General features: G+C 34.5%; 1 protein-coding gene across 1 annotated transcript; it reads left to right on the top strand.

Moving 5' to 3' along the window:
- The first annotated feature begins 8,181 nt into the window (after positions 1-8,181).
- On the top strand, positions 8,182-9,313 carry LOC121741041 (probable membrane-associated kinase regulator 4). Its single transcript, XM_042133725.1, has one exon. It carries the CDS (start codon positions 8,190-8,192, stop codon positions 9,078-9,080), a length of 891 nt encoding a protein of 296 aa, XP_041989659.1. The 5' UTR covers positions 8,182-8,189; the 3' UTR covers positions 9,081-9,313.
- The last annotated feature ends 1,813 nt before the right edge of the window (positions 9,314-11,126 follow it).

Genomic DNA, 11,126 nt, shown 5'->3' with positions numbered 1-11,126 from the left:
GTCCCATTTGCGGTGGCAAAGACTAAGAGTGTTGGTACAAAGGCATCCCAAAGGAATCCTCACGATGGGGGATAACTCATGAACTTCAAAGAACGTCAAGCTAAAGAATGAAAACAAGCGCTTGTTGGGAGGTAACCCAACCATTTATTTTAAGTTTTTAAGCTATTTTATAGTTTAATTTTGTTTTTGTGTAAATTGAAATTTTTCGCAGGTTCTGGACTCCGGCCAGCGACCGCAGGACATTCACCGCATTCCAGCCGCAATTTTTTGAGTTTTTCCAATTTTTTTCTCGTCCAGCCACTACGTGAAAATTTCAAGGTATGTTTTTCTTTTTAGTAGTTTACTCACGTCCATATCGACTCTACAAACTTATTTTACACTTTGTTGTAAATAAGTTTGAGGGGATGAAGTGGTGGACCGTTAATCCATGTCATGAGCATAGCATGAAGAACTTAGAAACACACATGTTTAGGGACACATTAGACCGATTTGCCAATGATATGAAGTTCTTTTCATCTTTGATGAAGTATGGCTTGACGTTTGATTTTATGGTTTGGTGAAAAGGTGCATAATTAGCGAATTGGTTGTTCGCCTTGAATCATGCTTATGCCTTGTGAGATTTGAGCCTAAATTCTTTCTTGTGTGATTTATCTGCATTCATGTATATGTTTTTAGAACTTGCTCATAGTCTGCCTAAGTTTACATAGTGTTTAAGTTGATTTAGGAGGATGTTAGGCCATCTTTTCTTAGCTACTTTTATATCCAAATTTTCGACCCTCTCAAAATTTGGATATATAAGTAGCTACGAAAAGATGGCCTAACATCCTTTAACCCTATTCTTTGGAAGCCAAAATAAATGGGTCGAAATTTTTAGCCTTTAACCCTAGTTCTTATTATCTTTTGTGAAGGAATTGGAGAGATAAGGAGGAAAGTATAAGAACTAGTGTGCTTAATATAGAAAAGTGCAAGTTGTGAAACAGTGAAAATTCAAAATGTGTGCTTAATCATAGAAAGGATGCTTACGAAAAAAGAAAGAAAAGAAAGAAAAGAAAAAGTTGTTAAAGGTTGTGAAGAAAATAGAGAAAAATCAAAAGTTTGGAAAGTGAGTTGAAGGAGAAAAATAAAGTGTTAAAACTGTCTTCGTTTATTAGAAAAGTGGAGTTATTTTTACTCTACTTGGGATATTTTTATTTTTGAAGTCACTTTTTAGCCAAATAATCCTCACCTACCAAAGAGACTACATTACAACAAAAAATAAAGACCTTTTGGACCTTTGATTCTTAATCACATCTAGTAGATGAGGGAATAGACTTTGAGCAAGCCTATGGTAAACTTTCTGAATAACATTCAGAAAGAAAAAAATGATGTTGGTTTTCATCAATAAAGATTTCGTATCAAAGTGAAAATGGTATTTCATCAGTCCTGAAGTAGATGTTGTACTTTCCTTTTTAGTTCGTCCCACAAAAGATGTCATATTTCTTTTTTTGAAAAAAGTTCTCACTCACTTCAATATAAAAAAATTATTTTCTCGCTCCACTTAACACACAAAAAAACATCTTACCTAAATTCCCATATCATCACTCAAATATGACATCATTAATATAAATATACTTTTTTTCTCTCTCCATAATACACAAAACAAAATTTCTTAAAATCTCATGTAATATCCAAGGGTGATATCTATTATGGGACGGATGGAGTATAATATAACATTTTTAAAAAACAATTAGCTCAATTTCATTTTTGTTACACAACTAACGTTGTTATGACTTCCTTTCTTGAATTTGTTTCTCTGCACTCATCGACGAGTTAGTACGTCACAAGTTGACTTCAAAACTTGATTATGAATACAATACTCCCTCACTCTCTGAAATGTATAAACATTTAGTTTGACACGTGTTTTAATGTATGATTGATAAAGAAAGAGAGAGATAAATAAAGGTTGTGTAAATAGTGTTATTGGAGAGTTGGCTTAATGAAAAATCGTGGGTGACCGGCGGCTATGCAGGCATTTTGTGTATTATATTCATGTGTGTGCGTGCTCACTTTAACTGGCTAGGAGGGTACCTATACCTAGCCTTGTCGTTGTGCGTAAACCCATGATTTTCAAAACCTCAACCCACTTCTAATGGAGAGGTGATACGCTTGGATTTTGCACGGTTTTAAGGCCATTATTTGGTCCGTTTTGAGTGTCAAAGTTGCATTACATGTCCATTATTTACATATTTTATATATTTTGGTATTTTGACATGTTTTGTGAGAAATGAGCATATTTGAGCTTAAAAAGGGAATCAAAACGCAAAGTAGGAAATTTGGAGTTTCTGGTAGCGTCCAGCGACCGCTGCAACACTATCAGCGATATCTGTAGCGGTCCGTTTCGGGAAATTTGTGCATGGAATGAAGACACGCCCAACGACAGCTTGGCAATTCGTGGAGACCGGCACCCAAGAGTCAGAAGCCTCGGATTAATGCAACGCGACCGCTGGCCAAGGTGCAGCGGTCCGCCTCAAAATAGCGGCGAGCAGATTTGCCCTAATTTTCTCTCCAAGATTTACCATATTTTACAACCTTTTTCCTTATTTTGAGGAGCTCGAATTTCTCCCTATATATAGCCCCTCAAGCTTCATCAAAATGATCCTCTTCTTGTAACATATTTTCCAGAGATTAAAAGTTAGAGTGCTTCATTGTGCAAGGAGTTGGAGAAGGATACAAGAACATCAAAGCTACAAGAATTCAACCTTTGGGTTTTATTTGCTTTAGTTTTATGATCCAATTGTTTTCCCTTCAATCTATGTTTTTAGATTATTCTATCATGTGTAACTAAATTCATAGGATTTTAGGGATGTGTTAGTAACGCCTTTGGTTATACAATTCATTTTCTATTTAATATCCATTTTGTTCTTACTTTGTTTCTTCCTTAAGTTAATGGATAATGCTTCACGTTTGAGTGACACATTCTGTTTTGAATTAATATAACTTGCTACATAATCGTGAGAGGAGGTTGGCGAGTTAGATCCACTTAATAGATACTACAATTAGCTTCCTTTAAAATGGCATTGTTAATTGAGAGTGGAGACTTTTTTTCAAGGGTCTTAGGAGCTTTTAGGAGTTACGTATTTAGGATTGACAACCCTAATGTTTGTAACCAACGTTTGCATCGCATGGGCATAAACTAGGTGACTCGTTCTATCAAAGTAAGAACTGTGCTAGGGTATTGTAGTTGGAATAGGTATAACCATAACTATGAACGCACATCCCTGGAATTCCCTTATCTCTATACTTTTATCTTTGTAATTTATTTGCAATTAGTTGTTTACTTGCTTTCAAATTGTTTTGTTTTAAAAAATCTTCAAATCTTTCGGTTTATCCAAATAGTAATTGAGTTTTAGTAGAGGGTAGCCAGTCTGTGATTGTTTTCCCCGTGATCGATATCCGGTACTGACCTTTAGCTATACTATTCCTACTGTGTATACTTGCAGGTATTTTTAGTGCTAATAAAAAGTGCATCAAGAGGACTTGTATATTTGCGATAACAATTTGAAAGGGTTTGTTTGCTACCACACTTTATGGGGTTGAGACTAACTTAGGTGTGTTGAAATGAAAACAAGGAATACAGGTAAATAGACGAAGAGGTCGGGTGTGACTCAAAATGTAACATAACTTTAAAGGCGTGCAAAATATGAGAAACTTAACTATCGATGCTCCTGAAAAGAACATAACTTACTAAAATTAGACTAAACAAAAAGTAAAAGCAACAGGGGACCACTGATCTTAACTAACCATATAGACACAGAAAAGCTGAAATGCAAGATCTAACTCAGGAAACACAAACTGGACAAAATGAACTCAGATCTACGTAGACTGGCCAATAGACAAGAGCTACAGAAACAGAATGGAATCAAAAGCATGCATAACTTGTCGCTACATCGATGAAACACGAAAAACACTTGAGAACATTTAGATCTACTTTAAACTAGGCGAAATCGAAACAAGCAACTAAATCTAAGCTAAGATCAACTCAAGGAGAACGAAAAGAAATTTCATTACATAGACTAGACAAGATCCACAAGCAAAGTTAGAATACAATATTAAATACGATTCAACCAACAAAATAAGGTTAACTAAAAGACAACTACGAAATTCTGGAAAGCTAAGCAGCGGTAAGCACTAAAACTGAATGAAAATGAAAGCAATAAAGTAGATGGTCTTCACTCCTAAATAATAAAACAGCTGTTGGATTAACTACTTGGCTGGAATGGAACTGCTTGACGCACATCTCCTCCGGTAGGTGGCCGAAGGTTTTGGGTTGGAGCTTGAGACATTTTCGAGGAATGAAACGTAGTGGATGGAACCGAGAGCTCTCTCTTGTTCTTGTTCATGCCTTAATTTAAAGGGCAGTGTGACCTAAATCCCTAGGGTTCCTCCTTCTTTGACTTGAGGATTCTGCCCCTTAGGAATTTCTAAGACAACCCCCTCCTTTGTTCTGACTATGCGTTGCCTCTTGACCAGTTTGCACATTTTTGCTCCTTTTTTGCTTATTTTGCCTTCAGCGCCCCTTGCATGAACTTATACTATTTCCTACACATTTTGCAACTAATTTGAGCATATTATCTATTTAAACACGATAAACTGGCAAGTAACCAAAGCACAAAACTCGACTCATCACTCAACATCATTAGTAGTGTAGTTTAACGGTATAAGTTATAAATAAAATGATATGTAGGGGTGACTTGCCTAAATTTGTGCAAGCAATATATTATGTATGTGTATGGAGCTATCGTAGTAAAGGCAAGTTAGAGTATCGTATCCACAGGGACTAATTAGCACTTGAGTACCTCGAATTATAATCGTTCCCTATCTAGACGACAGAATGGGGCCTGATTTCTAACTCTAAAGAAACTAACTAAAGCTGTAAAATTAAACAAAGCAATTGACAATTTGAGTTTGGTAAAATACGGAGAAAAAGCAGCGCTTCTAGATCCAACATACAAGTCTCTATCGTAATTCAATTAATTAAACCTATTACCAATTTTGTGTCTCTAGGGTTGATAGGAAAGTCACGACCGTAGGATAAGCCCCGTCTCGAGTGCACTTACCCACTAAATTAGTATCTAACTATTAATGTCTCCTTCTAATAGATTAGACTCTAATACCTTTATGCTCCTAAGACCAAAGCCCTCACAGAGGGTCCCTTCTCTCGAGTGTGGATAAACATTTTGTTAATCGTTCCCATACACACGTAAAACTAGTAATCTCTCTATTAATCTAGTTAAACAAACATAGTTCTCATATTGTTCAGGCAAAAGAACATTACAAGTACAAAAAATCAAAACAACCACACGAGCTAGGAAAATGGTTTAATCGCATAAATCAAAACATAAATTCATAGTCTTCACCAAAACCCTACAAAAGTATTTAACTAATATTAATAGGAATTCTAGCACAAAATAGTTAGGAATAGTTGGTTCCTAGTAATTTGGATTAATCCATCGGCCTTTATGGATACAATACTTTTACTTGCCCTATAAAATAATTCATACTTTTCAGCAACGGAGGGTGTACTATTTTAATTTTTTTAAGTAACTTAGTACAAAAAGAATGTAAATATTTATCTTATCGTAGAAGTATGTTGACTACTTCAGTTCTGTTTATTTGGTTTTGACTTTTGATAATGAAGGATTACAACATATAGTAATATTAGAAGTTAGAATAGAAGATTTTACTCATAAGTCATATCGCATAAAATATTGATTTTTCTGTTCCAGTAGCATCGTCACATTTCTTTTTCGCACATATTTTGAAGAAAGAGTAATATGAGAAAGAATAATGTATTCACTATAATTATTCTCTCCTCACTACTGTAACTATATAATTTTTTCAAAACAAGTGCAGAAAAAAAAATATTGACACTGATGGAATGGAGAGAGTACTTATAATGTATAGTAAAAAAGATAAATCATTTTTATGGAAAACTCTACAATAAAGTAATCCTTCCATATATTGTCGTTGTTAATTTAAAAATAATTAGTATTTACTTATTACAGTTATTTAGTGAACTACTTGAAATAGACCATATTTCTTTTTTCGTCCGTCCCATAGAAATAGACCATATCTATTTATGACAACTATTTTCTCCTTCACTTTTACTTTATCATTTATGAACACCACCATCCACTACACAATTTCAACTATTTTTTCTTATTCTCTCTTACTTTACCAATTACACATTAAAACCCGTGTCAACCCCAAATGACATATTTCTATGAGACGGAGAGAATATTTACTTATTACATTTATTTACTGAATGAGTATATTTTTTAAAAATGGATAAATAAATAGATGTGTAAAAACATGTCAGGGTAGATTCAAATTCAAGTTCTTCGATTTCACATATTAATAACTTAATCACTAGGTTGTCCATAGATTCAAATTCAAGTTCTTTGATTTCACATATTAATAAGTTAATATCTTAATCACTAGGTTGTCCATAGATTCAAATTCTAGTTCTTTGATTTCACATATTAATAACTTAATCACTAGGTTGGACAACACGGGCACATTTATGAATATATTGGTGTCAACACGGAAAGGACTAAGTAAAAATATATATGTGTGAATAAGGATTAAGAAATTTAAGAAATACAGTATATAAGCTATTGTGATGGTGCAGAAAACCAGGCTGAAAGAAGCAATTTTGGAGACCAATATAAGAAAAAGGTAAAGCCTCTGCCTTTTATTTTTCTAATAAACCACAAAAACAAGTGTTTTTCAATTAAAGGTTTCTTGAGATGCCTTTATTTATATTAAATGATGGCGGTAATTTATTAACGTTAATGAAAATTTTAGGTAAATGACATACTTAGGCGATCTCTTGATTTTTTGTAGTACTTTCATTTGTCATCATATGCTTGAAATGATTTCTATTTGCTTTCCTTAAATCCTGGTTCATGTTGCCAATTTACTTTTTAGGTTGATTTCAAGATGCTATTTGATTGGTATTCGAGATATCCCACTTTTTTAATTGTGTTCTAGTTATTTGATTCATGATTGATAATGACATATAAAAGGGTAGGTAAAATATATATGCATATAAATACAAATTTTGAATAAAGTAGAGAATAAATAGACTCTCACTATAGAGACTTTCCCTACCTAGGAGTATAAAATATTTTATTGCACTGAATCGTACTCCCTCCGTCCCGCACTATTCGCACGTTTCCTTTTTGGTACGGAGATTAAGGAATGAGTGTATAACAAAGTTAAATATTACGGCTGTAGGTGATAATTTTTACTAAAACTGGAAAGAGTGCAAATAACTTGGGACGCCCAGAAAGGAAATAAGTGCAAGTAACACGGGACGGAGGGGGTATTTTTATAGTACATTAGTACTATTGTAGCTCAAAGTATAAAATACCTACTACTGTGGCATGATGAATTCATATTGGGAAAATTTATGGCTAGCTAAAAATAGTTGAATTAATAAAAGTCGCAAAGTAAGTCTTCTGAAATTATATTGGAATTAGTATACCACGTGCACGTTTTATGGTTCATAATTTATGAAAGAATAGTACTCCTATTAACAATATGAAGATGGCTATGACGAACTAATGATGCCATTTAAAATCATTTAAATAATGTTCAAATTATTCAATCCAATGATTTTATGTTTCTTGTAAGTGCTGAATTTTAGTTTCATTCAATTATATTATTGCTCGATAAGTTTTTAACACAAATTTATTTTTTTCAAAACATATAGTAAGCATAGTGAGTTACTAAATCACATTCAATTAAACCGCATTGTATTAATCACATATGAAAGTATAAAACTTTTCTATTTACGTATATAAGTATGACATAAAGAAAACGTGTATACTCCCTCTGTCCCATTAGAAAAGAAACGTTTTTCTTTTTTTAATTGTCCCAATAAAAATGAAACGTTTCCTAAAATGGAAACAACACTATCTCTACTTTTTCTTCTCCCTTACTTTATTATCTCTTCATTAACTTACAAAACAACAATGCATAAAATCCCGTGCCGGAAACCTAATGTTACATATTTATTGGGACGGAGGGAGTAGTATTTTATAGTATAGTATAAAATACACTACCCTCTCCCCTCTTTTCCCTTATATATACTAGAGACAAACTAAGAAGCCAAGCAAACAAAAATCACAATATCAATAGCAAAAATGCTACAAAATCTCCACAACTCCTACTCGGATTCATCAACAACATCATCATCATCTCAAGAAGATGACTACATCGACATGGAAGTAGAAATCGACTACTACCACTACCACCACCACCAATCCTTGGACAACCACAGTAGCATCTTCAATCAATCCTCAAACAATGAGTTTGAATTCCAACAAAGCTTCTCGAGCTCGTCCGACCGGGACCCGTACGCCACCACATCCTCCGCGGACGAGCTCTTCTACATGGGGAAGCTCCTTCCCCTCCACCTCCCGCCCCGCCTCGAGATGGTCCACAAGATCCTCCACTCCACCACCCCTTTCCACAACGACGACGAGCCCTTCAGCACTCCCATTGCCACCACTCCCTTCGAGTCGTGCAACATCTCCCCCTCAGAGTCATGCGAGGTCAGCAGAGAGCTGACCTCGGATGACTACAAGCACATCCTTGTCAATCATGACAAAAAATCTTGGACAAGGAAGACAAAGATGATTAAACAGTCGTCTTCGTCTCCCTCGTCCAAGATCAAATGGACCTCCTACATCAAGTCCCTCTTCACCAAATCCTCCGGCTGCACGAGCATGAGCCAACACTCTGCTACAGATGTTTCCAAGGCGAAGAACGAGCATATCAAGAATGTGGCCCCGTTCGGGCAGATCAAGTACAACGAAGATCAGAGGGGGAGGCACCGGAGATCATTCTCCGAGGCCATTAAACAACTGTCGAAGCGTAAATGTTCGACGTCTAATTTGAACGTGCTGGCCTTGAAAAGGAGCATCGGCTCGAGTTCGGAGGTTGAGAGCCCAATTCAGGCTGCTATTGCGCATTGCAAGAGGTCTCACAAAGCCAGGGAAGAAAGAGTATCAGTTTGCACAAGTCATGTGTGAATGTGATGACACCTTTTTTTGACCTTTATATTTCCTGTGTCCTAATGGATTCAGATCAATTCTTGATGCTGTGGTTTATACATAAATAACTTGTTTTCATTTGGAGAAATTGTTGCATCTTCGTCTTAGGTGTCTTTGTTAGTTTTTTCTTTTTTTATATACAAATAATTCATGCTTTGTTTTGTAGAAATATTGTTGGACACTTTAGTTTAGTGTTTGAGCTATGACTATGAGCAGTGGGGTAGAATGCTTTGATTGCATAAGTCAATTTACCTAAATGTTTGATTTTCATCTTATTATATATCTTTTGTGGTTTAACTAGTTATAATCAAGGTTACTGAAAAATCAAAAGTTGCAAAATACATTTTGGCCGTCTACTTTGTTGTGTTGGGTAAGTGAGTCATTTCTATTTCGGCATAAGAATTTATAAAGTTTTGTGCACCGGATTAAATTATAGCATACATAGAATAGAATAAAGTAGGCTAAGAGAAAGTATAAAGTAATATAGATAAAAAAGTTATTTAGTTAAAAAAAAAGAAACGGCTCATATAATCTGAGATGTCTGGAAAAAAAAATATGATACTTAAAATGAGATATAGGGGATACTAAATTAATAAAAATGAAAATAAAATCCAACCACACTGATTGACTATGTAAATTTGATATGACGTTAAAAAGGAAATTTGTTGGGACATAACTAGGTTTGTTGGATGAAGCTTCGTTATTGTGTATTGTATTTTTCAAAAGTAAATGGGCATTGATTTATTGATATCTATCACTATCTTTGTCAATATAAAACTTTAGCTTCATATATTTTTTTTAATGAAAAGTTGTTGTGATGGTTGAGGAGAGAGAAATTTGTCATATGAAATTGATCATGCCATGTAGATAGTCATTAATAGTATTGTTTCATCAATAAGGTTATTCATTTCTATATTGATTATTAACTAAAATAGAATGTCTAAATTGCGCTTACTGAAATTATTTAGTTTGTCTTGTACATTATTATGATATTCTTGCTTAAACTCATATTAGGTGATCAGTAATGTCGTTTTAGCCCACCTAATTGTTGATATATTTTTATATGATTATCACCTATCATCATTGCTACACTCCCTCTTCTTTTACTATTAGTAATATTTTTGAAGTGATACTCTTAGCGCATGTTTGATAAGTTGGTAATGACTAGATATATATATTTATATGACTATTTCTAAGTGTTGGTATCATAGTTAACTTATCATGTAAGCCTGTGTTATCCTCTATGGCCGATCGAAACCCGCAATTTTTTCATCAAAATACAAGTATATGTATCTCACAAATTTGGTTGGATAGTATTTCTGCCTCATTTCTTGTCTACAAAACAAAAATGAAAAACCTCTCTTCTGAGCTTATCTTGGCACGAAACCCGCATTTCTTATTTTACTTTGCAAATCTTCTTATATCTCATCATTCTTATCAAATGAGCCCTATAAATCGAAAGGTCCATATTATATGAAAACTTTTACTAGCGTAGCTACTAGGAATCCTTATGTTCATTGATGATTGTATTTTTTACAATTGTAATAAGAAAACGCAAGATGTTTGACCGAAGTATTATGTTTAACTCTCGCGTATTGATTCTATCACTGTGATTTATAGGTCTTATGTAGACTAAGGAATAATGTGCAAGGAAATATACAAACTTGGTAAGCTAATCAATCAGTTGATTCTCACTATTCATTCTTGATTCGTTTCGTTAGGGACTTTGATTTCTTTCCAATTCTTCATCTCAAGTTAAGTAACAGGATTTCCGATACTTAACTTGCCCAAGACGTCATGTAAGCTCTTTGAGTTCACCGCCTTTGTAAGGACATCAGCTAGTTGATCTTCTGACTTAACAAATGGCAATCCCACTGTCCTTCAAGTTTCTCCTTAATGAAGTGTCGGTCCACCTCTACATGTTTGGTTCGATCATGCCGGACCAGATTCTCAGAGATACTGATAGCGGCCTTTAAGGATGTCAATCGGGTCGGCCGGTCGGGTTTCGAGCCAACCCTACTTGGG

This window comes from Salvia splendens, chromosome 7 (assembly GCF_004379255.2).
Source record: "Salvia splendens isolate huo1 chromosome 7, SspV2, whole genome shotgun sequence".
Lineage (NCBI taxonomy): Eukaryota > Viridiplantae > Streptophyta > Magnoliopsida > Lamiales > Lamiaceae > Salvia > Salvia splendens.
The sequence above is the reverse complement of the archived record's forward strand: the minus strand, read 5'-3'. Positions and strand labels throughout refer to the sequence as shown.

What these genes read in the sequence shown, in the direction of transcription:
- LOC121741041 (XM_042133725.1), top strand. Translation starts at nt 8,190, where the DNA reads ATGCTACAAAATCTCCACAACTCCTACTCGGATTCATCAACAACATCA.